Source organism: Hyperolius riggenbachi, chromosome 1 (assembly GCF_040937935.1).
Source record: "Hyperolius riggenbachi isolate aHypRig1 chromosome 1, aHypRig1.pri, whole genome shotgun sequence".
Classification (NCBI taxonomy): domain Eukaryota; kingdom Metazoa; phylum Chordata; class Amphibia; order Anura; family Hyperoliidae; genus Hyperolius; species Hyperolius riggenbachi.
In genome coordinates, this window is record NC_090646.1 from 164865204 (window position 1) to 164892265 (window position 27062).

Consider the following 27062-nt stretch of genomic DNA (forward strand, 5'->3'; position numbering starts at 1 on the left):
CTTAGGATAAAGCAATACATCCCTTCCAAGCGTGCCAGATATGGCATAAAAATTTATAAGCTTTGTGAAAGCAGCACTGGCTTTACATGCGCTTTCCGAGTGTACGAGGGAAAAGACAGCCAGCTGGATCCACCTGGGTGCCCACCTTATATGGGCACAAATGGTAAAGTTGTCTGGGATCTGATTCACCCTCTCCTGAACAAAGGATACAACCTGTACCTAGACAACTATTACACCAGCATCCCACTATTCAAACATTTAGCGAGAGAGAACACGCCAGCTTGCGGTACCATCAGATCCAACCGCAAAGGCTTCCCTCAGAGCCTTGTCAACAAGCGCCTCAAACCTGATGAATCTGAGGGTCTCCGCAGTGAAGAGATGCTGGCTCTGAAGTACAGGGGAAAAAGGGACGTATATATGCTTTCAACCATACATACTCCTGAAAGCATAACACCCAGGACTGGAGCACAAGAGAAACCTAAATGTGTTCATGAGTACAGCCAATATATGGGTGGTGTAGACCGCAATGACGCGGCAATGAAGCCGTACCTGGCCGCACGCAAAACCAGATATTGGTATAAAAAATTAGGCTTATACTTGCTGCAGTTGGGAATTTACAACAGCTTTATACTATACAAAATGTCAAAAAACCCTCTCAGCAATTTAGAATTCCAGGAGGAAATAGCTGAATCTCTCATTTCCAAAGCTGCCACTCACCCTGGCAGAAGATTTGATTCAGTCGAGAGACTTTCTGGATATCATGTTCCAGAAATTATACCACAGACGGGGAAAAAGCAATACCCCCAGAAAAAGTGTAGGGTCTGCACTAAACAAAAAATAAGGACGGATACACGATACCATTGCCCCGAATGTCCCGAAAAACCAGGACTTTGTTTAAAAGACTGTTTCAAAGTGTACCACACCTGCCTAAATTTTTAACTTGGATTGTCCTTCAAATTTATGGTACACAAAGCGCCAGTAGCCACACATAGGCGATATAATTTTATTCAGAAGGAGCAACTGAAACCCCCCGCCCAAAAAAAATTGCTACATTGATTTTTTCTTCCCAAACATTCCATTCAAATTGAAGTATTGTAGGCATTCGCCCCACAAATGATTCAGTAATTCCTTCTGAATAAAACGATACCACATATGCGTGGCTAGACTATTGCTTTAGTTCAAAGCTGTGCTGAGAAGAAGTTGTCAATTATTGAACCTTCAAAGACCATAAATCACACGTTTGCAATTTCCAGCACAGCCCGCTTTCAATTAAGTCTGAGGTAAAAAGTCCGTCAAATTCCCACCAAAATGACCCCATTTTGTAAACTAGACCCCCTGAAGTATCCATCCGTGGGGGCATTGATGATTTTGACAGCACATATTATTGGTGGAAATTGATGGAATGTATAAGGACAAAAAGAAAAATTCATTTATTTTATTCAATTTCCACCAATAATCCGTGCAGTCAAAATCATCAATGCCCCCATCGATGAATACCTCAGGGGGTCTATTTTACAGAATTTGACAGACTCTTTACCTCAGACTTCATCAAAAGCGGGCTGTGCTGGAAAATGCAAGCGTGTGATTTATGGTCTTTGAAGGTTCAATAATTGACAACTTCTTCTAAGCACTGTATTGGACTAAAGCAATAGTCTAGCCACACATATGTGGTATCGTTTTATTCAGAAGGAATTACTGAAGCATTTGTGGGGTGAATTTCTACAATACTTCAAAGCATGTCTGTCACAAAACAGAAAAAAACTGACATGTCTGAATAAAAAAATGATTTTTTCTTTTTGTCGTTATACATTCCATCAATTTCCACCAATAATCTGTGCAGTCAAAATCACCAATGCCCCCATCGATGGATACCTCAGGAGGTCTAGTTTACAGAATGGGGTCATTTTGGCGGGAATTTGACAGACTTTTTACCTCAGACTTCATCAAAAGCGGGCTGTGCTGGGAAATGCAAGCGTGTGATTTATGGTCTTTGAAGGTTCAATAATTGACAACTTCTTCTAAGCTCTGTATTGGACTAAAGCAATAGTCTAGCCACACATATTTGGTATCGTTTTATTCAGAAGGAATTACTGAATCATTTGTGAGGTGAATTTCTACAATACTTCAAAGCATGTCTGTCACAAAACAGAAAAAACTGACATGTCTGAATAAAAAAATGATTTTTTCTTTTTGTCGTTATACATTCCATCAATTTCCACCAATAATCTGTGCAGTCAAAATCACCAATGCCCCCATCAATGGATACCTCAGGAGGTCTAGTTTACAGAATGGGGTCATTTTGGCGGGAATTTGACAGACTTTTTACCTCAGACTTCATCAAAAGCGGGATGTGCTGGGAAATGCAAGCGTGTGATTTATGGTCTTTGAAGGTTCAACAATTGACAACTTCTTCTAAGCTCTGTATTGGACTAAAGGAATAGTCTAGCCACACATATTTGGTATCGCTTTATTCAGAAGGAATTACTGAATCATTTGTGAGGTGAATTTCTACAATACTTCAAAGCATGTCTGTCTAAAAACAGAAAAAAACTGACATGTCTGAATAAAAAAATGATTTATTTTTTTTTTGTCATTATACATTCCATCAATTTCCACCAATAATCTGTGCAGTCAAAATCACCAATGCCCCCATCGATGGATACCTCAGGAGGTCTAGTTTACAGAATGGGGTCATTTTGGCGGAAATTTGACAGACTTTTTACCTCAGACTTCATCAAAAGCAGGCTGTGCTGGGAAATGCAAGCGTCTGATTTATGGTCTTTGAAAGTTCAATAATTGACAACTTCTTCTAAGCTCTGTATTGGACTAAAGCAATAGTCTAGCCACACATATTTGGTATCGTTTTATTCAGAAGGAATTACTGAATCATTTGTGGGGTGAATTTCTACAATACTTCAAAGCATGTCTGTCAAAAAACAAAAAAAACTGACATGTCTGAACAAAAAAAATGATTTTTTCTTTTTGTCGTTATACATTCCATCAATTTCCACCAATAATCTGTGCAGTCAAAATCACCAATGCCCCCATCGATGGATACCTCAGGAGGTCTAGTTTACAGAATGGGGTCATTTTGGTGGGAATGTTACTATTTCAGTGACTTAGTGCTTCAGAGAAGTGATGTACAACGCAGAAAACAAGCATTGTAGATTTTGTTCACTGAAAAGCAAAATTACACTTTTTTTCACAGTCTCTACAATGTACCAAAGATGTAAATAGTTTTCATTTTTTTGCACATCTATATTAGAAACATATGGCAGAATACATTTTGAAAAGAATTTATGTTTTAATTCAAGATATATACATATTTTTGGTTGAAAATTTCAGACAATATAAATTTTTTTACTTTTTTTTAGCATAAATTCTCTTAAAAAACATATAAAATTCCATTATCAATATAATTAAGTGGTATAGATAAAAAGCCCTATTTGTTCTGAAAAAAACAATATCACATTTGTTTGAATAGACCAAAAATTTACTGAAATATCTAAACTCAAACAAAGCATGTCAAAACCCAAAAAAACGCTCTGGTCCTTAAAGAGAATCTGTATTGTTAAAATCGCACAAAAGTAAACATACCAGTGCGTTAGGGGACATCTCCTATTCCCCTCTGTCACAATTTCGCCACTCCCCGCCGCATTAAAAGTGGTTAAAAACAGTTTTAAAAAGTTTGTTTATAAACAAACAAAATGGCCACCAAAACAGGAAGTAGGTTGATGTACAGTATGTCCACACATAGAAAATACATCCATACACAAGCAGGCTGTATACAGCATTCCTTTTGAATCTCAAGAGATCATTTGTGTGTTTCTTTCCCCCCTGAGGGGGGAGTGCATAGCAGAACCACAACACTGAAGAACTTGGCAGCCTTCCAGACACAGGCTGACAAGTCTGACAAGGGAAAGATACATTGATTTATTACAGAGACTGTGATAGTACAAAGTGCTGCAGTAAGCCAGAACACATTAGAATAGCTTTTGGAACTTGTAGGATGATAAAAAACAGGATGCAATTTTTGTTACGGAGTCTCTTTAAGGCCATTTTATATGTTGGTCCTTAAGTGGTTAAAGGAGTTTAGTTTAGTTTTACTTTTTTACCTGGGGTTTCCTCAAGCCCCTGGACGCCTATGTGTCTCTCGCCACAGCTCCACTCTGAGGCAGTCTTACAGGATCCTCTACACATGCACCAATGTGCATGCGCCCTGTTTGCAGTCACACTCTCATAGCTGGGAACATTTCGTGCAGGTGCAGTACTTCTGCACCTGTGCATAAAGCTCCAGGCAACGGGAGTGCGAGCAGTGTGGCCACGCTCTTGCACATGCGCAGATGGGTTGGCAGCTGCTATGGAGGGGACCCCGGGAGACTGCTTGAGAGTAGAGCTGAGATTAGGAACACATGGGCTTCCAGGGGCTGGAGGAAGCCCCAGGTAAGTAAATCTTATTTTGTATTTACATTGTCAGATGTAGTGCTTTGTTAGCGTGTTAGCGTGTTTTTGCGTGAAAAACTGTTATCGCGTTATTGCGATTTTTTTGCGAAAACGCAGAACGTTAAGGCGCAAAAAAAATCTGCACTATTGCGCGAACGCCAGTTTTTGTGCGATAATCGTTTGTACGCTAAATTTCACGTGAAGCACTTTTCACAGCTTGATAACAGCTATCACTGCTTTGTGAATCAAGCACAATATGGGCATGATTCATTACTAGGCGCTAAGCCGGTTAGTGAGCCTTATGACTTTATAGGCACAAAGTAGGGCGCTAGCTACTTTGTGCCCACACACCGTGCACTGTACCGTGCATAGCATAGTGCGCCGATAACATCGCACCTGCTATGCTGTATATGATGCGACGATAACGGCGCATCGGGAGCCCCCGAAATGGCACGACGATTTGCGCGCTATGCGTGGTACAGTGCGCGATGTAGCTTTGTGCATCTGTTAGTGTGCACAAAGCTACATAAAGGGCACTAAGTGGCTTTTCACTCCGGCGCTAACACTTAGCGCCAGTTAGTGAATCAAGCCCCATGTCTCCAAAATCTACCCTTCTACTGCTGCCATGTTAGTTGATGATAAAAACAATTGTATGTATACTCAGTCTCCCAGTTTTATTTTATATTTAAAGCTAGTTTTTAAGTTTTTATTGTTTCATTGTCTCTGGTCAATGACACCTTCATTGAAGTATGTCAGAGCTCAAATCTATGAATTATTGACCCTTTTTATCTCTTTCCTGCTCTCAGAAGCCATTTACTGACAGGAAAGTGTTTTAATTACTGTAATTACTTATCAGTCAAGTTTATGCTATAGTCTGACCCAGTCCCGGCCCAGACAGAAACTGTCACTTGCATACCTGATGTTTAACTTTTTTAAGGCAGAGAAAAAAAAAAGGAACATAGCCTAGTTATTTGTGTGCTAGGCACTGTACATACACATGTCTATCTCATATGTCACATGTCACCTTGGTTGTCCTTTAATGCCCCTCACGATTGTGCTCTGCTATAATGATCCCCACTATTCTGCTACCCTTATTATGCTCTGCTATGGTGACCTCCACTTTAGTGTACACTGCTACTGTGCTCCCCTTATATAGCTCTTCTTTAGTTGGCCATGCTGCTTTGCTTCCCATAATGTCTTCCACTACTGTGTTCTGTTTTAGTGAGCCTGTATCATACTGGCATCAAGTCATCGTGCTTCCTCGCTAGTGTCCCCAGTTATAGTGTTCCCCTATTTGTCCCCAGCCAGTGTGTCCCCCCACTAGTATCCCCAGAAATGATGCTCCCCCATAGGATCCCTAACCATTGTGCCCATCTAGTATCTCCAGCAATACAGTTCTCCAAAGTGTCCCTGTCAGATGTCTCCATGGCTAGTTTACCCAGCCATTGTGCTCTCCCATTAGTGTCCCCAGAAATAATGCTCCCCAATAGTGCCTCTGCCTGTGTACTTTCCCGCTGGTGTCCCCAGAAATAATGCTCCACTATATTGTCCCCAGCCAGTATAATTCACCACTAGCATCCTCAGTAAAAAGTCCTTAGTCCCTGACTAGTATCCTCCTCCGCTGGTGCCTGCAGAAATAAAGCTCCCCATAATGCCTTTCCCTCCAGTTTTGCCAGTAATGGTGCTCCTCCATCGTGACCCAGACCAATGAGCTCCCCCACTGGTGTCCACAGAATGAAATCTCCTCTGTAATGTCTCCAGCCAGCACAGTGTACCATTGGTATCCACAGCAAAAAAAGTTCCTCTATAGCATGAAGTCAAACTCCAGTCCTTAAAGGCTGAGGTCTTCAAACATATTTGGCACAGTTCAAATTAACTGATGGGACTCAATCAGGAAAGGTGTGATTCATAAAGTAGAAAACATTCCTTAATTTCTCTGTCCATCCTGACCCTCAAGGACTAAAGTTCAACACTCTTCAGTGTCCTGAATCAGTGTGCTCCCCCGCTGGTGACCCCAGACATAAGGCTCCCCCATAGTGTTCCCAGTTGATATGCTGCCCCTCCCCCAGTGTCCACAGTAATAAAGCTCCCCATTGCATTTCCAGGCAGTGTGTTTTCTGTTCTCTGAGCAATGCTGGCAGCGGAGCGGCTGTATAAAATTGTATTACTAGCTGACCAAGCCCGTTTAAAAATGAGCTCTAGGTCTTTGTCCCGCCGCCGCATGTCAGTGCTCATGCACACGCACCCGTCCGCTGCACGCGTGCTTGTCCGCCCACTTGTCCGCCTGGCTCCCTGGCCCTGAGCACCTGTCCCAACTTCTGTCTGTGCTGCGCACATGCGCAGTTACAAAAGACGGACACGGGGACAAAGATGGACACAGCGACATTAGGGTCATATTGTATAGGATAATTGGGCTCAATTCTGGTAGCGTTTAGTAAATAATTACCTCATGGAATTGGGTTTACCTCATGAGGGAAATCAACTTTTGAATTCTGGTAGTTTAAGTAAAGTTTTATCTCATGTAATTTCATGAGGTAGTTCATGTGGTAATTTTCTACTAAAAATGTGTGGTATTTAGTAGTGAAATACCTCACACTTGAATTCTGAAGTGAAATAAGGTGCGTGTTTGCATGTCTTTTACCTCACACAATTAGACCTTCCTCTACCACATGATAAATGCAGTGCTGTGACAGAATTGTGATATCTGTCACATAACATGGAGCCTTTTCAGCTTGTTCTGTGTTCAGGGCTCCCATATTTTGCTGAAATAAGTAAAAGTGATCTGACCAACGAATTCCCCCTCCCCGCTTCCATTTTGTTTTAAAAAAGAAAAGGTGCTCCAAACCCCGTACAATCCTTCATCTGCTGCGCCCTCCCCCCTCAACATTGCCATTCCCCAACCTCTGGTTGGAAAAAAAAAGTAAAAGTGCTCCAACCCGCAGCCTCTATTTTTAAAAAAATTAAGTAAAACTGTGGCAAACACTGATTTCCCCCCCCTCCTCCTCTTTTTTAAAAGTGCTCCGAGCCCCCCCCCCCCAGCAGCCTCTAAAAGTAAGTGCTGTAACCCCCCCCTCCAGACCCCCAGCCTCTAAAAGTAAAAGTACTCACACCCCCAGTCTCTAAAAGTTCTGACCCCTCCCCCACCCTCTAAAAGTGCTCCGACCCTCCCCCCAGCCTCTAAAAGTGCTCCTACCCCCCCCCCCCCCCCCCACCCCCAGCCTCTAAAGGTAAATAAGATGGATTTTTTTTATTTGTTTTTTTTTTAATAATGGATGCCTATAAATTTACTTTTCATCTGTTGCTACATAATCAAATACACCTTCCCTCCTCAAAAAAAAAAAAAAAACACCTTCCAAAGACCTTCCTAACTTATGGAAGACAAGTAAAGACTATTACTTATTTGCTGCAGACTTACCACTGAAATACCTCATGTTTTACCTCACTCTATGCATTTACCTCATGTTTTACCTCATGTTCGGAAATGGAGAAAAATCTTTCAGAATTGATAAAAGAAGAGGAAAATACCTCATGAGGTATTTTACCTACAAAAAAATATTTACCTCACATACAGTAGCTACCAGAATTGAGCCCATTATGTGTCCCACTGGCCATCTTCTTCCTCCTCCTCATCCTTAAATCCCCCACTCTACTCTGCACTTCTCTCCTCTGTGCAATGTTGTGGGGAGAGGCAGATAGCAGAGCAGACATGGAGAACTCAAGGAGGAAGTTGATAGTGCTGACAGGTGGTTCATTGCTGTGATTGGTATCTTGGTGCAGGTAAGTCGGGTCATTGCTGTGATTGGTATCTCAGTGCAGGTAGATAAGATCATTGCTGTGATTGGTATATCAGCACAGGTAGGTCGGGTCAATGATGTGATTGGTATGTTAATTCATGTAGATCAGATCATTGCTGTGATTGGTGTTGCATTGCTTTGATAAGTATTTCTGTAAAATCCAGAAAACAAATCAAAGTAATACAAAAATATTTAAATTCCTTTATTTAATATTTCTCCAATAATAAAACAGCAAATTTAAAATTTTGTTGAAATTTGTATACAGATTCAAGTTGGACCAGTTCAAATTGACAGTGACTTCATTTGATTGGACCAATTATAACCTCATAAAGAAGGCAACAACATTTGCATCAATGTGACATCGTATTGATCATCATCACCAACCAGTAATATGTATGACCACACTGCTGCAAGCTCAAGGAATGCCACTCACTCACTCATTCACTCACTCACTCACTCACTCACTCACTCACTCACTCACTCACTCACTCACTCACTCACTCATACATTCATGCCTCTTTCATTCATTCTTAGCATTTCTATAGCTGTGCGTAAATTTGTAACACTCTAGTTTGTTTTTGATAATGTTTTTATTTTATAGATGGCTGCAGTCTATACAACAGTATTGGCAGGAAAACGATGAAAGAGAAGAAAGTCTCAAGAGAAAACTCCCTCAAAAAGGAGGAAGGAGTAAACCGGTTAAAGCGAAAAAGAGATCATACAGAGTTCGACTAGGTGATTAAAGTGGAACTCCAGCAACAGTGTTTTGTTTTTTTAAATGGAAATTACACCTTGATTAAGTGGGAAAAAAGTCCATTCATTTCAGTTAAATATATTGCAAAGATTAATGGCTAACATTATTTTAGCTTGCTTACATCATTCATGTATAGTCACCATAGCTGCCATAGTGACTGCTATGGGGCCCATAGCCAAGGGCGTCCGGTGGTCCCGTGAAGGGGATCCACTGAGGGCCTCATGGAGACCTGTGGCTGGTCCCCTGAATTGCAGTGTAAGGGAGTGGACCGATAGACATACCTTATTGGGATCCACAGATAGTCTATGTCCCTTCTAGTGTCAGAGTCTCTATGACTACAGCACCCTCTGTCATCACATGGGTTACTTGAGGACAGAGAATGCTGTAATCATACAGACTCTGATGCTAGGAGCAATGTAGATCATCGGTGGAGCCCAGAGCTATGTAACTTCCGTCTAGCGCTCCATTGCTGATATTCTTCATATCGGTGGGGGGAAAGTATACTTCGGGGGGCTACTTATACTTCAGGGGTGCTAATCTGGCTACCTATACTTCAGGGGGCTAATCTGAATACCTACACTACTTTGATATAGTGGAGCTAATCTGGCTATGTATACTTATGGTGGCAAATCTGGCTACCTAAACTTCAAGGGGCCAATCTGGCTACCTATTCTTTGGGGAGGAGGGCTAGCCTGGCTAAATAACCTTTGGGGGGCTAATCTTATCAGGTAAACCCTCTACAGGTTTTTAATTGAAAATTATGCAGCAGGGATAATTCTGGTTCCTAAAAAAATATATATCCACATAAATAAAAGGGAAGCATGCAATTTGAGTTTACAGTAATAGCAGAATATAATAATCTCATTTTTGTTGTATGTGTTTTAGTGACTCATGACAAGCGGTACAATGACCTGGAAACATACTTTTGTTCTTTACAAGATTCAAACATTATGTTTGAACATTACCACCCATTTGCTGCATTAACTGTAGAACATGTAAGTATAACTCTGATTTCTCCTGTCACAAATGTAAACATTACAAAAAATACTCAAGAATCTACAAAATATTTTTTTTATAACATATAAAGTCCCAGCCCCACACAGAACTGATATTTCAGTTGTTACAGGTGGTTGTTGGCATTGTGAAATCCTAGGTCTCTTACATCTCTTAGGGCTCTTTTATATTTGTGGTAAATTGCTGCATTTTGCTGATGGCATGCTAATCACAAAATGCAGAGACACTTCAAAGTAATAAAAATCACATGAACCTTTTTATACCACTGCAATCCAATGTTGCCCAATCAGAACGTCCTACATGCTGCATTTCCTCTGCATTGCTACCATTCAGAGAAAAGTCACAAACACAACTGCAGAAAGTCATATTGCAAAATCACAAACAAAATTGCTTTGTGAATGCATTTGGTGGTAAAGATAATGGAAAATGAGTATCGTTGGGATTAAAGGCTAGGTATTAGGCCCAGTGCACACCGAGCGGTTTTAGGAGCGATCCGCCTACCGCATCCGCCTGTGAAAACGCTTGGCTAATGTATTTCAATGGGATGGTGCACACCAGCGGTTTGAGGTTTTTAGCAAAACGCAAACGTGCCTCCTGCTGCACGTTTGTGGTTTTCAGAAGCGTTTCTGCCTCAATGTAAAGTATAGGAAAAACGCAAACCGCTGTGGAAAACGCTACATCAGAGCTGTTTTCCAGGCGTTTTTGTTACAGAAGCTGTTCAGTAACAGCTTTTACTGTAACAATATTTGTAATCTACTACACAAAAACGCTCCCAAAAACACTAGGCATGTTTAGAAAACGTCTCTAAACATGCCTAGAATCGCTGTGAAATCAGCTCCAAAAACCTCTAGCGTTTTGAGGCTCTGCTAGCGGTTTTGGTGTGCACTGGGCCTAACTTTAAAATAATTAGTGTTAGGGGTTTATGTTAAACTGGAGATAATCAGGGTCAAACATTGGGAAGGGCTGTACATTGGGGCGGAAGCAAGTGTCAAGTGTCGGGGTAGGATAAGTATTAGCTGATTAATGTGGGCAATCTTGAAGAATGTGCTTTGTGATGCTAGGCCCATTTCATATAGTAATGTAAATGTGTGGTTCCTACGATCACTACAAAGTGTGAGTGCCTCTATCCAGCCCACTAGACAATAAGTGAGAATCTTACTCAAGTGGTTGGGAAGTAGCTCGGGTGGCCTCACCCCTTTAACTCCACATAAATCTTAAACTAGCCTCTGTCCAGAGGGGGGCACAGTGATTACCGGGGGAGGGGGGGCAGAGCCCCACGTGGCCCCAGTGTAGCACCACCACTGCCTACAACTAAAGACTAAGGAAGACAAAATTAGATGAATGCAGCACTCTGAAAATTAGAATTTAAAATAACATTTTCAGCAGTTTGCTGGTTACACATTTCTGTGACTGTTTTGTTCTGCTTGACTTAGTTACAAGAAACTGTAATAAATTATTATTAACTACTCTTATTTATTTCAAATAGATGAAAAACTACGGAATCCCAAAAGATCTTACCTTCTCTCCTCGAGAAAGCATTCGCCTATATGACAGCATGGCAAAAGCATGGCCTACATGTGCAAATATAAAGGTAAAATAATTACACCAAAATATTAGGAAGAGCAAAGACAGCAACCACAGTCGTACCATAGGGTAGCAAATCCTACAATTTTAGTAATGTAAAAAGCCGACCCAGTAGAAGACTTTCTGTTTGATATGCACCTCACTTCAGCTGCGCCTGTATATTTGGCGTCCCTTTTATTTCAGAGACTCCTCTCCACCAGTTCTCTTCCTGGAAATGTTGCTTTTCCATAGGGCTTCACACCCTGAGCTATGCTAGCCAGGCAACGCCTCCCCCAAAATCCTTGTCCATGCCATTGACAAGGGGCTCTTCCCCACCTCCGGTGCCCAATAGGTGTTGGGCACTCGGAGTTCATGGTGAAATCTGGGGGCCCCCTTAACAACTCGGAACTCAGTGTATATTAAGTACACTGCAGGAAAGGGTAACACTCGGCACTCAAAAGTATGTCCTATGAAGGGAGAGGGGGATCAGTCCATGCCTGTGCAGACTGTTACACACTCCTTTAATCACCTGTATGGTGGCTTAGTCGGGCAAGCTTGGCGGCATGCAGCTGGAAAAATAAGCGGAAAACATTCAATATGGATGCTGTACACAGAGACAGACCGGGCACTGTCGCTCTTATTGCTTTATTGCCTCTTGTTGCCATGCGAACGTATTATTGACATGTACATAATACATCAAATCTGCCATATATACATCAAACCTTGATTACTGGTGGTGGAGTGCTGGGGGTGTGGGTGACCAGGGGAAGATGGACGGCACTACAGCCATTTCATGCCTAAACGGCGCTTACTCACATGCGTGTCCTGTGTCAATGATGGCGCAGCGCGGCTTCCTGAAATCAGGACGCAAGCCGTGCCTTCCGCGCTCGTCATTGGCCAGTGGAGAAAACGTCATACGGGTTAGAGGTGAAGGGGTGGAGACTCTCCTTTTGGGACATGTAAACAATGCAGGGTATTGGCTACCGCTCACACTTGTGCTGCTATTGAGAAGATCGTGTCGCTTGTGCTCTTGTGCTGCACACATAAACTCCGTATTGAGTGCAATAACCTGTGAGTCATTTTAAAGTGGCATAAATCGCCATGGATAAGAAAAAACCTAATCTGGTGAACATTTATGGAAGCTTATCAAAATAAAATAAACTATAATAAACGTGCAATGTCCGTGATCAATTTAATCGTGCACAACACTTATTACGCTTTCTCTAGGTATGCGGCAGAAATCTAGTATTTATGCCTGGCATGGCTATTATTTGTAAGGTGTAAAATACTCCCAATTGTTATCTCTTTCATGGAAACATCTAAAATCTTCAATAATTTATTGATTTATTACAAAACCCCTATATAAATCCCCATAACCCTATATAACCCATTAAAAAAGACTGGGAAAAAAAAACTGACTATACAAAAAGGATAAGGACTTAAAGGTGCATATTTCCCCAACTAATTCTACGGACTGCCAGGATATCCCCTTACTCCCTCCAGGGGTGCTAATTATTTAGGGGATAGCCTTACCCCATTAAAGTGGATACTTTTAGCTTGGAGGGAAAGGGGTGGGGATAACACAGCCTGGGGATCAACAAGGGAGCAGCTCGATTTTCAGATCAGTTTAAGAAGGTAAGTGGTAAGCGTTGCTCTCGGTTTTCTCCCCATTTCATTACTCTAAACTAGATGTGGAACAAATCCCAAATTTCCTTGAATCCGAATCCAAAGAAGATTATCAAATTTTTCAAATATCTCAAATCTAACAAATCCTGTACATAAGAATTGTGTGATACATGTAAGAATAGTAGTAAGACTTAGAATATACTATTCAAAGTCACCACTATTCTTACATGCATTGCAATATTTTTATGTACAGGATTTGTTAGATCCGAGAGATTTGAAAGATTTGAGAATCTTCTTTGAGTTCGTATTCAAAGAAATTTGGGATTCGTCCCACATCTAGTTTATTTGTCCCACATCTAGTTTATTTGTTCCACATCTAGTTTATTTGTCCCTCATCTAGTTTCGTCCCATCTCTACTCTAAACAAACCCATGGTAAATTAATTTTGTTTTTTATTATTATTATAGGACTCCTAAAAGTATGTAGTGAGCAGGAGTCCCTATATACTTTCTATTGGCTGAGGTCCCCTAGTTGATGATCCCGCTGGGGCTCAAGAACCTCACTCTACTATCCATCCTCCTTGTGGGGGATGTTGACATGGGATTCTCTTGGGACCACATGGGGGCAGCCATGTGATCCTCATTAGGATGATAATTTACATATGAGGGGGACGCAAAATACACCCTAGACAGTGGGTGAGCTTTGCGAATGTATGTTCGATGTCATGGATTGTATCTGCATGCAGCACTGTTAGGCTGCCAATTTTATATTTGACAGTTCTTTGCTATGGATGTAATGTACCTTCGATGTCCCTGTTTATAAATTTCTTTTCTTTTTTTTTTCTTTTTTTTAATTATGTTATTTATGTTATTTTTTTTTCTTTTATTTAAGGGTTTAGATCCAGATGAGAATATACACCTGAAAGACAAAGTGATTATTACAAAAATCGATGCAATCAAATATGAACAGGCTTTGAAGAGAGAATTGATTGACTGGATTGAAAAAGGAAACTGCAAACAGGTGAATTCTAAAAAAACAAAGGATAATCATTCAAGCGGGCACTAGATATTTTACATTCGTAAATTATGTAATAATAGTTTACTGTACGTCAAAAATAATATGAAATGTATAAAAAAAAAAAATTATGATTACCGTATGGCCTTGCCTATCTTAACAAAAAAGTGAATTATAGTTGCATTATTAATCAATTTTGGTTTTATTTAAAATGTATTTAATGTTAGAATTAGTTTACTGTCACACACATGCCACGCCGGCAGCGTGTATGGGGCTGATGGATTCAGAAGACGGACGGCACCGCGACACAGGAAAGGTAATGTATAAATCAGGGCTGTGGAGTCGCCACAAAAATCATCCAACTCCAACTCCGATTTTTCAGTTTATGAAACCTCCAACTCTAACTCCAGGTACCAAAAATGGCTCCGTCTCCTCCACTCCAACTTTTTAGTCTAATACTTACCAGGGCTGTGGATTTCGTATACAAAAATCATTCAACTCCGACTCCTCAGTTTATGAAACCACCGACTCCGACTCCAGGAACCCAAAATTGCTCCGACTCCTTGACTCCAACTTCGACTCCACAGCCCTGGTATAAATACACATACATGCACATTTATGCACTGCGGGATCAGCACTGGGGGTTTTGTCATGTTCGTTGCTCGTCTAAATATAGTTCACCATTACTGCCACGCCCCTGATCGAGAAAGTCGGGCATCTTGCAGCATTTCCGACCGATACATTCAACCAATGTTCGATCAGGCATGCACTTGGCGGCACCGATTTTTTCATCCGATTTAATTATATTAATCAAATCGTATGGTCGATTTGGCGCCAAATTGCTGATGAATGGCCACCTTCAGACCATCTTAACAGAAAAAGATAAACTGCAGCTAGAAATAATTAAAGAGTAACTGTCGGGCATAAAATCAAAATCAATTACCGTATATACTCGGATACAAGTCGACCTTGTGTATAAGCCGACCTCAATATTTGACCCTCTTAAGCTGGATCTTTTTATTTACTCAAGCATAAGTCTACCCAGGAAAGTTAAAGACTGCACTTGGGCACCAGGATGTCTCAGTGTGGTTACTGTGACCCCTCTGTGTGGCCTCTGTGTCCGCCAGGCTGTGTAGCCCCTCTAGCTTTGTGGCCCCAGTGTCCCCTTGGCTGTGTGGCCCCTCTAGCTGTGTGGCCCTTGTCCCCCTGGCTGTGTGTCCCCTGTGTCCCCTAGCTGTGTGTCCCCTGTTTTACAGGAGCTGCAGCAGCCAGCATTTGTCTCCCCTTCCCCAAAGTGCTACAGCACACAGCTTGCTGAAATGCCCCCCTCCCTCCCACCACCATGGAAAGGCCCCCCCTCTCACTCACTCACTCCCTCCCCAGCAGCTTTCCACAAAGCCTCCCTCCCTCCCATCACCACGCAAAGGATGGCCGCTTCTCCCTCTCGCTCAGCTCTCTGTGTCATCTAGCAGCATCAGCGTTGAAGCGGAAACTCACTGATTACACAGCGCGGCATCCTCTCTTGTCCGTCTGCTTGTTCTGGTCTGTTAGTTTACAATACCACAGCTACGGCTATGATGTCATGTGACTTATGTGTCATGTGACATCGGAGCCGTAGCTGTGGTATTGTAAACAGACCAGCGTGAGCAGAGGGACAAAGGAGGATGTCACGCTGTGTAATCAGTGAGTTTCGCTTCAGCGCTGACCATTAGATGAGGCAGAGGGGGGAGAGAGAGGGAGAAGCAGCCATCCTTTGCGTGGTGATGGGAGGGAGGGGGGCTTTGTGGAAAGCTGCCTGCGTTAGGACTGGGTAAGGGAAGAGAAAGAGGCTCCCCTAGAATTATCAGCTATAAGTTGTGAAATTTAGGACTACTCAAGTATAAGGCGACCCCCCCACTTTTATACTTTGAGTCAGTCCTAAATTTCTCGACTTATAGGCGAGTATATACGGTATTTATTTTTATCTGGTAAACCAGTAATAAGGATGCTAATCAGGCAATCCAAAAGTTAAAATCACTATTACTTTTCTTGTTGATAAATTATCATTCCCCAGTTCACCTGACTTTCTTGGTATGCAGAAAATTTGGTACTGGGTTGTCTTTTTTTACTTCTCTACATCCCCTCAGACTTAACTAATGCAGCCTAATTGGCTGAAGCCTCTTTCCTGTTTTCCCTACCCACACCTCTGTTCCTCTCTGATTGGCCAAAATGTCTCAGGCTGAAACAATGCACTTTCTATACTGAAGGGCGGGCAAATCAGGCAGAGGAGACTAAGGGCGGATATTATTACATCACGACTGGCTTCAAAATAGCCACAGTAAATGTGGAAACTGTCTAGAATAGGAATCTCTACTTTTAAAATTCACAGGAATCATAACATGGACAGTGCAATACATCTGTTATGTAAGTAGATCAAGTATTTATCTACTTATATATTTGGTTTTTTTTTCCTGAGATAGTATGGCTGACAGCTCCTCTTTAAATTAGGATATACTAATCTAAGAAAACTAGGACCAGCAGTGAAATGGTTACTAAAACAATGCAGGCTGAAGGGAGCAGACAGATCAAAGGGCAGGTCAGTGAGAGGCAAATAGTTGAAGGAAAGGGAGGTTGAGCTGCTTACACAGAGTATGCCTGGCTGACCTCTGTGCAGACTGTCCCTCCTTCCTGGGATAGTTTTGCTAAAAGCTACAGATGACAGGGAGTAATGAGCGAGGGCACCTTGTCACGATCGCTTCTGCAGCGTTTACTGCTGGCTGCAGTGGTATTGCAACCCAAGCAGTTCTGATGTCATTACATGCATTTACTTGCATAGTTTGGTTTGCACTTAAACTAGTTGCTGATTCCATCTGCAGTCGCTCTGAAGTTAATGACAGTTTAATATGCTTTTGTGAAAACAAACATTGTCTGCTGCAATGGAGTGGCAGTTCCTTTCCTGCAGGCTGCATATCATTGTCTGCCTTTTCCTGCTGTCAGCCTGTGATTAATTACCATTCACTTGTGTGGGAATCTGCATGTCTGCTCCCATTGGATGACCTCAGTATAAAGAACTGCTTCCTGCAATGCTCCATGGGCTACCATAGTCTCAGATTCTGTCTGTTACTCGGTGCGGCTCCCACCTCGTTCCTAGTCTGTGTGGACTGCGCTGACTCTTGCGAAGGGGTCAGCGAGTCCTCCTAGTTCTGCTCTTGTTTCTAGAAGTTGTTACTTTGCTTGTCTTGTGTCATATATTGATTCATCGCCAATATATACGCATACTTGCACGTTTTGTTATTTTTCCTTGTATTCGTGTTACGTTGATACATCAGTGTCGCTGATGTATACGTACACGAACGGTTTATATTCTGTGTTCAGTTAGTCAGCTTTCCAGCACGTTTTGGTAGTTTGCGCGTATCGTGATCACCCGTGCTGAGTTAGTTATCCTGCTCCTGGTTCTGTTTGTGGATTGCGTTCATCTCTGCGTAGAGATAACGAATCCTTCTGAATCCTGTTCCCTGTATTGCTCCAGTCCTAGTCAGTGTTCCTGCTTATGTCATATATCGGTTCATTGCCGATATATACATATGTTAGTCAGACGTTACAAATAGTTTCATTGATAGCTGTAATTGTAATACGCTAGGAAAACATACTTATTGTATATTTGTCTGTGTTACGTTCATCTATCTTGATCCTCCTATTTCCTGACTATCCTGTCCTGTCTTGTGAGGCACGCCATCGCTGCTACGCATTGGCTGCCTCATTCCAGTCTGTCTTGTTGTGGACGCTTGCTGTCACTAAGTAGTGACTGGTTAAGCAAGCGTTCATTCTGTCTACCTGTCCTGATCTCCTCAGTCCTGGTTTATGCGCTCAGCGCTACTTTGCGCTGAGACGTTATCACGAAAGTATTGTTTGTGGCGTTTCGGATCTGCACCGGCTCTGTGCGCCACAATCTCCTATTGGAGTCAGTCCTCTCCTCCACTAAACTGGGGATATCCTGATTCCTTGTGCTGGTGTGTGTACCTCCTTCACGTCAGCTTATGTGTTGTATGCTGACTGTGGAGAATACACCACCAAGCCTAACACACCTATCTCCTCCTCTCAGTGGCTCACTGCCTGCCCGCCAATCATCAAACACACTGGACACTGGGGCGAAAGGTCAGCATGGGAGGTCAGGTCAAGTGACCCCTGCTCTGCATAGCTGCAGAATCAGCACACAGGCACAGTCTGACACAAGCTGTGTCCTGTGCGTACAGAGAGCAGAGCTGGGTGGCTGGGACTAGAGACATGGCACTTGCCTCTTAGTTCTCTCTTAGTTGTCACATGTGTATCCCCAGCACCCATCAGCTTTCTTTGCTCTGGTCTCGGTCTCTGAGGGTGGAGCTACAGATGCTTGAAGCCTGGCTGCGATCATATGGTGCCGGGCAGCCAGTGAGAGAGGAGAGTGTGCCTATCTCCTCTTTCACTGGCTGCCTGGCCCCATGTGATACCCGTCCAGGCTAAGGTCATCTGTTTCTCTGCTCCCTGCACGCAGTACCCCCTCCGCAGCCATGTAAACAGCTGCGGCGCGTCTGATCGTTCAGGGCACTGCCAGTGGGCACTCTGGTCCCCCATATCCCAGACACCTTTGCCGAGATCAAGGGCACTAGCCCCGGACCTAAGTCCCTAGCGACGCGCCTGCACTCTATACAACAAAACTCAAAGGAAAACAGCAGGTTATTTAGGTTTTCAGAACCAAAAGAAGCTGGGATCGCTGCTCAAAGGCTTAATTTAAAAAATCACAAACAATATGCTTATAAGGAGCAGTGAAAGATTGAAGACAGTGGTCAGGGCCGATTCAAGTAACAATTGGGCCCAGGGCAAGATTAGCCTGGGGGCCCCCCAACAGACACCCCCAACCTAAAAGCGTCATTAGAGGCCCTTTGTTGTAGCCAAATCTCCCTCCTGGGCCCCTGAGCTGGCTGCTGACCCTCCCCCAATCACCTCCCAACTTAACAGACTCTGCAGAGTCCCTGGGGAGCAACAGTTAAGATGGGGGAGGGACACCTTGGGGGCCCCTACATGCTCTGGGGCCCTGGGGCAACTGCCCATTTTTTCCTATGGTAGCTCCTGCCCTGACAGTGGTAGAAAACACACAAATCTTAAACCATAGGAAGCTAGTGCAATGGAGTGTGGTAAATCAACAAATGAGGTGCCAGTTAGGGACCAGGTTAGTGAACAGCTATAATTTCAATATATTGCATACTTTATATATGTACTATGAAAGCAATGACAATTAAATAAAAAGTTTAAAACGGTGAAACGTAATAACAGGTCTGACTTCTACCTAGGTTTCAGAGGTGCTGGAAAATCTTAGACCATTCGAACTAAGTGATGAGATAAAAGTTTCTGAATACTTTCCCCAGCTTGTTGAGAAACTTGGCAAAATAAACAAACTACCAGCTCTGTTTTTCACGTAAGTAAATGTTAATTTTTCTATGATTGTATATAATTTTTTTCAAAGTAGTTGTGGAGCACTCCTCAATTTGTAGGGCGGATGTGCCACGGTATGACCAGCTGCACCCCAGTCAATCAAACAGGGACAATCCTGCCGGTCGACCAATAGTCGCCGGGATAGATTCAGTTTTGGCCCCTATATCCAAATATTTAGATCAGGTTCTCCGACCATATGTAGTCTCTTTTAAATCCTATCTAAAGGACACGCAAATGTTTTTGAATTTTTTGAAAAATATGCCTCCAATGGAGGAGGGGTGGGTTTTAGTCACAATGGACGTTGAGAGCCTATATACTGCCATACCGCATGAAAGCAGACTTGAGGCTGTTAATTATATGTTGGAGACTGCATCAGACCATTCTAAGGAGCAGATACAATTCTTGCTGGTTTTGTTAGAGATAGTACTCAAGTCTAACTATTTCAGATATGAGGAACAGTTTTATATGCAGGTTAGGGGCACAGCTATGGGGTTGAATGTGGCCCCGTCCTACGCTAATATCTATATGGGAGTCTATGAGGAGATGTTTGTCTATTCGAGTGAGCTTTTCCAGAAATATGCAGTACAATGGTTTCGATACATAGATGATATTTTTTGCGTGTGGGCTGGGCCACATTCGACCCTTTTGGAATTTGTTGATCAACTAGTGACTAAGTGTCCAGACATCAGGCTCACTATACACAGTTCCAGGGAACAGATTCGTTTTTTAGAATTCGTAATTCTGTGATTAGGGGTGACCATATAGTACACCCCCACAGAGGTACTAAATTTAAAATTAATGGGTGTTTTTCATGTGATTCTAATTATGTAGTCTATGCACTGAAATGTCCATGCGGTTTGTTATATGTAGGACAGACTACACAAAAAAAAAATCAAAAAACGATTATCATCGCATAAACATGCGATTAGGGAATCTCTAATCGACCAGGCAGTGGCCTATCATTTCCACCAGGCAAAACATCATGTTAGCCAATTGAGATATATGATCATTGAGCAGTTTGGCCCACTTAGGACATCAGGGGATAGAGTAAAAAAACATATATACAGAGAGGCGTATTGGATCAAAAGGCTGGACAAGATGGAACCAAGGGGCCTTAATAGAGAATTTGATTTACTGCCATTTATTTAATCTTACTTTAATTTTATAGTAAATGAGTCCCATGTTCCATCGTGCCCAGTTTTGAGCATGAGATATGTTTTGTTTATGTCCCGCCCAATCCATGAATAAGGTTTATGTGATCTGAGCTGATTGGGGTTAAGTGAGGGCTGCCGCTGCCTACATAATCTATGTTGGCGGTGCCAGCCCTAAATGTTAATTCTACTGGATCTGTTGTCTGTGGCCGATGATATATTTCTTATATTTATTGCTGCTGATATGTGTTATGTCTATTGCATCTATGACATATGTTAGATTGTCCGCCACTGAGCCTCTGGTGGCCCTCCGTAGAGAGTACTAGTCATGTATGGCTACGTAGGATGTATGAGCTATTACATATGTCAGGCGCGCAGGGAGTTAAGTAATGTGGTGATCTCCTCCCATTGGCTGCCTTGGCCGGCGCCCCCCCTTAGTTACATCAACAGCGCAGAGCGGCGTTAGCAACGCCGCCTGCGTCTGCCGTCGCTGGGTGACGAGATGGGCGGAGTTACTCTCCGCACTACTCGTCACGCTTGGCCAGTTCCCCATCAGGTCCGAAAGTGGACATGGACTCTTGCACAGGACAGGAGGAAGACATAGAGAAATGCACCCTGTATGTATTTAGAACTTTGCCTGTCTAATTCACGCTCATCTGTGACTAATTACAGTAATTTGATCCCTTAGCGGTGTCAGCTGACTGCCACGGCAGATAAGCTCATTTGAAAGCACAGAATGTTAATATGCCTGCTTCCATGAATCGGGAAGTAAAAACAGTGCAGATTTATTGCAGGATTTGTATCAGCTGTAACAAAGAAAGGTTTTTCTTTAAAGGTTATTATGCTGTTGTGTATCTTTTAGAGCAGAGAGGAAGTTCTGAGTTCAGGTCTGCTTTAACACCTTGCTTTTGTAATCTACTTGTTTATTACAACAAAATGACAAGTCTTGTTTCTAATCACAAAACTTTACCAGCCAAATCAGCAGATAGAGTTCAAAAACAGTTAAAATTGTATTTGTGTCAGAGGTGCTAGGCTGAGTCATAGACACTTGTTGCTGGATGATCCATTTCCCATTGCCTGATGAATCAGGGCCACACCTGCGAAATGCGTTGCTCTGACCCTTTGGAGTGTATATATAAATACATTTGCTTGTTGATATAATATTAACCTATTTTTGTGTCTGCTTGGAGGAGGTAAGACCACCACTGCCTCCCACGTTTTTTTTTTCAGAATGGCTTTTCCACTGTAAATCGCTCAATGCAGAGGAAAAACCTAATAAAATGCCTGTGGAAATACATTGTAGGGGTTAAAAAGTGTTTTTGAAGTGAGAATAAGACTTCATTTGCCCATCAAATTGCAACTCTGATTTGCGATTCTGATTTGCAATTTTCACTAAATGCTAGCAACACAAGAAGAAAAATGCAGCATGCAAGACATAACTTGCATAGAAAAGAATTGGAATTGCTTGTAAAATTGCATTAAAATCGGAATTGCATGTAGTGTAAAAGAGCCCGGAAGGAGTAGGAAAGCTGGGGGATGAGATGAGAGGAATGAGGTTCAGAGTGCAGGTAGTGAGGTAGGCTTTGGCAATTAGTGAAGAAAGATGCTGGTGAGTTAAAGGACAACTGTAGGGAGGCGGCCATGTTTTTTTTTCCTTTTGTGCAATACAAGTTGCCTGGCTGTCCTGCTGATCCTCTGTCTCTAATACATTTAGCCATAGACCCGGAACAGGCATGCAGCATATCAGGTGTTTCTGACATTAATGTCGGAACTAAAAAGATTAGCTGCATGCTTGTTTCTGGTGTTATTCGGACACTATTGCATCCAAAGATATTAGCAGGGCTGCCAGGAAACTGGTATTGCTTAAGGAGGAATACATATGGCAGCCTCCTTACACCTCTCCCTACAGTTGTCCTTTAAAGGAAACCTTAGAAGTTAGAAGATGCAGCATATAAACTTACCTAGGGCTTTTCCCCAGCCCCATGTGCTCCATTGCCTAATCCTCCCATGTGGTTCTATCAGACCCAGATCTACATCACTGGAGCCTATAGGCACAGATGTCCTGGCACTCTAGACTTCACCCTCCATAAACCTACAAACTCCCGCCAAACTGCACTACAAGTGTGCTGGCTGGCCCTGCTGTCACTTCTCCCTTACTTGTTACTTAGTATTAGGTAGCCAGATGTATCCTCAATATTAAGTAGCTGGAGGTGCCCCCAAGTATTAGGTAGCTAGAGGACCCTCAGTATTAGAGGAACCACAGTATAAATTAGCCAGAGGTGCATCTGACTGAAGGAAGATCTCGTCAGTGGAATGCAGAGAGCAGGATGAGTAACCTCTCATTTAGGGCTGGTTTCCACTAGTAAATGGTGCGAATGTGGCTACCTAGCCACATCACATCACTTCCGCCGCCGGCCGCATCATTTCCGCATCTCCCAATGCAGAAGTCAATGCAGGAGATGGGACGCGGCTGCGGGCGGATGCGGCCGTGCGATAATCTGCAGCATGCTGCAGATTCTCGAATCGCACCGCTCCGCACAATATGCACGCAGTGGAAACTCTTCCATTGCCATGCATGTGTTTCAGGACACCTGCGGTGCGGCTATGTAGCCGCATCGCACCACTCCTAGTGGATACGGGCCCTTCCACTCTCATTAGAACTCTGCTTAGGGAAGGAGGAAGGGTGAGCACTCTGGGAAGGGAGCGAGACGCCTTTCCATCATCAGGTGCCTGTAGGCACGTGCCTATAGTGCCTTACGGTAAATCCGGCCCTGGGTTCTGTTCTTCTACAATCTTGTTTGGTAATATGTTCAGTTGCCGTCAATCGTACTGCAGTGCACATGTGCGCCCTGGCCACACATAAGTCCCCCTTGCTCTCTCGTGGATGGGAGCATTCTGTGCCTGCAGCACGACTGATGGTGACTGGACATATTACTAGGTATGATTGTAGAAGAACTGAGCTGCCCAGGAGTATGGCAAGGGAGGCAACAGAGTACATAGGGGTGGAGGAAACCCCAGGTAAGTATAAATGCTGCATCTTCTAACATCTCAGGTACACTTTAAGGCACTGAAGCCTGTGAGTGACTGGACATGTTGAGAAAGGAAGGGGTTTACTTGAGTCACTTGAGGACCTTGAAGGTGGTGTTTGGAGTGGTGAATAAGTCTCCATGTTCAAACTGTATTGTTTGAGTCTTGCTAATGAAGTATGATACAAAGTCCTCAGTTGTAAGCATTAGTGTTAGTAGAGCAGTTAGTGTCTATGGCAGCACTGAGCAAACTACAGCCCGTGGGCCACATCTGGCCCGCGTGTGCTGCTGATTCCCCCCCTTCCCCCTTCCCTACAGAGTTGCAAGCAGGCCCCGGGGTTTTGAAACTCGCCTCGCTCACCGATGTCCCGCATCACATCACATCGCAACAGGGTGTCACATGACGTGATGTCAGGGTGCACCAGCGTATTACACCCTGGTGCCCGCTTGCAACTCTGCAGGGAAGGAGGGGGGGGGGGTGAAATTTAAGAAATGCGTCCCGTTTAACGCACAATGCGGTCCAGGCCGCGTAAACTTTGCCCAGGGGACTTGTCCATGAACTTTGTCTATGGGGATGCTGATGTCATCAATAATGATACAGGGTGTGTCCATGGAGAGGAACTGGAGATTAAATAATAATACATAGTATTGACAGGCAGAAAAGTGGTCATATGAGAAAGTGGCCATATGAGAAAGCTGCTACACAGTATCAGATGAGGTTAACCATGTCTCAGAGAGCACCAAGAAGGTGAAGGTGCTAGAAATGAATAGATTGTGGATGTGGCCCATCCGAGGGTACTGATTTTCAAAGAGGGAAGAATGCAGAGAAGGGAAGTGTCTATCAGCTTATCTCTGACTTTGTACAAGTCTACTTATCAGAATTTATGCAGTTTTGCACACAAAGGTTAGTCGCAAGGGATGAGCGAGAAGTTTTGTGAAAAGCAAAACTGTATCTGCTCATGTTCAAGGAGGGACCTATGGCAGTAAGGGTTCAGTTAACTGTATGATTGCCTCTATTTGCAACACTCCATCTTCCAGATACTTATTTTTATGGTGGGAGTTGTGGTTGTGAAGGAGGAAGTGTCAGGAGGATGGAGCACAGCTTGGAGCACCACAGCAGCAGGTATATTGAGCTTCTCTGCTGTGGCCTCCACCTTAAACAAGGATTGGTACAGTTCCGTACTTTACTAGGGGATAGAAGATGCATCAAGATTTAAAGCATGGCAGAGTGCCTTCTCAGAAACCAGTCAGCAGTTACTGTTGCAAGAAGACAGTGGAGTGAGGGGCACATCCTAAAATTATCACTTTTATTAAATATCCATTAAAAATCCTGTTCCATCATTATCTGTGAGTGTTTACTGGTTCTGAAAAGCTATGCATTTGGGCTTCAGTTTTCTCATTTAAGGAAAGAAAAAGTTAATATGAATTCTTACAGATTTCATTTAGGTTCAGTAGAAGGTTTGCCTGTAAAATTATTCAAGCATCTAGAAGACAAGCAGAAGAAGAGGAAAACTCACCAGGATGAGAGAGAACTTCAGAAATTGCAAGCCAAAGCAGACCGTTTAGGAAAAAGTCTACAGTAAGTGTTGAACAAAGATTAAGAAGTGCTGTACAATGCTGCAATGTAAGCAATGAAGTAGACCCAGGACTCCACCAGGACTTCAACAAAGCTATATAGTTAGGTCCATAAATATTTAGACAAAGATGTTTTTTTTCTAATTTTGGTTCTGTACATTACCACAATCAATTTGAAATGAAACAATTTAGATTAAGTTGAAGGGCAGACATTCAAGGTTAATTCAGTGGGGTGAACAAAATGATTGCATAAAAATGTGATGCAACTAAAGCATTTTCTTAACTAAGGCCTGAACTTGAGGTGTGGTGCTGCATTTGGAAAATTTTGCTGTGAACAGACAACATGCAGTCAAAGATGCATGTGAAAGAAGCCATCCTTAAAGAGAACCCGAGGTGGGGTTCTAAGAATGAAATCTGCGCTCAGAGGCTGGGTCTGCTTATACAGCCCAGCCTCTGTTGCTATTTCAATCCCCCCTAAATTCCCCCTGCGCTCCGTTCTCCCCCATAAATCACAGCCGCTGTGATCTGCTTATATTGCCCAGCCTCTGTTGCTATTTCAATCCCCCCAAAGTTCCCCCTGCGCTCCGCTCTCCCCATAAATCACAGCCGCGCTGCCGACACGCAGCGTGTCACAGCGGGCTGTGTTTACTTTCGTCCTGTCACTCTCCACCGCTCCCCAGCCTCTTCCATAGCTCCGGTCCCCGCCTGCGTCCCTTCCCTCCCCGCTGATTGGAGGGAAAGGATGCGGGCGGGGACCGGCGCTATGCAGGAGGCGGGGGAGCGCCGAGAGTGGCAGGACGAAAGTAAACACAGCCCGCTGTGACACGCTGCGTGTCGGCAGCGCGGCTGTGATTTATGGGGAGAGTGGAGCGCAGGGGGAACTTTGGGGGGATTGAAATAGCAACAGAGGCTGGGCAATATAAGCAGACCCAGCCTCTGAGCGCAGATTTCATTCTTAGAACCCCACCTCGGGTTCTCTTTAAGCTGCAAAAACAGAAAAAAAAATGAAAGAAATTGATACAATATTATGAGTGGCAAAATTTACAGTTTGGTACAGTTCACCAACTGCATGTGAGTTGTTTCACTTAAAATTCATTGTGGTAATGTACAGAACCAAAATTAGAAAAAAAAAAGTTGTCTGTCCAAATATTTTTGGACCAAACTGTATGCTGCTTTATTGCATTACAGCATAATGTTTCGGTCAATGGACCTTTATTAAATGCTTGCCCTATACAATACAGCTACTACCTTATATAACACTGTAACATTGCCACGCATAAACACACCCTCCTGGGGACGGGCACGTACTTAAAGTAACAGGTCAACATATTGCAAAGTTACAAGAGAAATTATACTCCTCACTTATGCCATTTAGCGCCAGAGTCTATCCACCTGCATTGGGACAGCAGGGTCTTGGGGTCCACTCCTTCTGGGAGAGCCTCACTCTCCAGCACACACCGCCCTAGGTCGCATAGTCATAAAAGCAGTGATTTCACATCTCTTGTGGTCTGACCAACATATCCAATCCCACAAGGGCATTTAAAGGACCACTGTCGCAAAAATCAGAACATTTAAAATACCATACATGTGAACACATACAAATAAGAAGCATGTTTCTCCTAGAGTAAAATGTTCTATAAACTACTTTTCTCTTA

General features: G+C 43.1%; 1 protein-coding gene across 6 annotated transcripts in view; it reads left to right on the plus strand.

Moving 5' to 3' along the window:
- LOC137569165 (probable ATP-dependent RNA helicase DDX60) overlaps positions 1 to 27062 on the plus strand; it is a 248003-nt gene that overhangs the window by 140803 nt on the left and 80138 nt on the right. For all 6 annotated transcript variants that reach the window (XM_068278820.1, XM_068278816.1, XM_068278821.1 and 3 more), the window contains 6 exons: positions 8839 to 8972; positions 9877 to 9986; positions 11492 to 11596; positions 14085 to 14213; positions 19514 to 19638; positions 25268 to 25411. In XM_068278820.1, coding sequence (XP_068134921.1) covers positions 8839 to 8972; positions 9877 to 9986; positions 11492 to 11596; positions 14085 to 14213; positions 19514 to 19638; positions 25268 to 25411 — 747 coding nt within the window. The remainder of the gene's footprint in view (positions 1 to 8838; positions 8973 to 9876; positions 9987 to 11491; positions 11597 to 14084; positions 14214 to 19513; positions 19639 to 25267; positions 25412 to 27062) is intronic.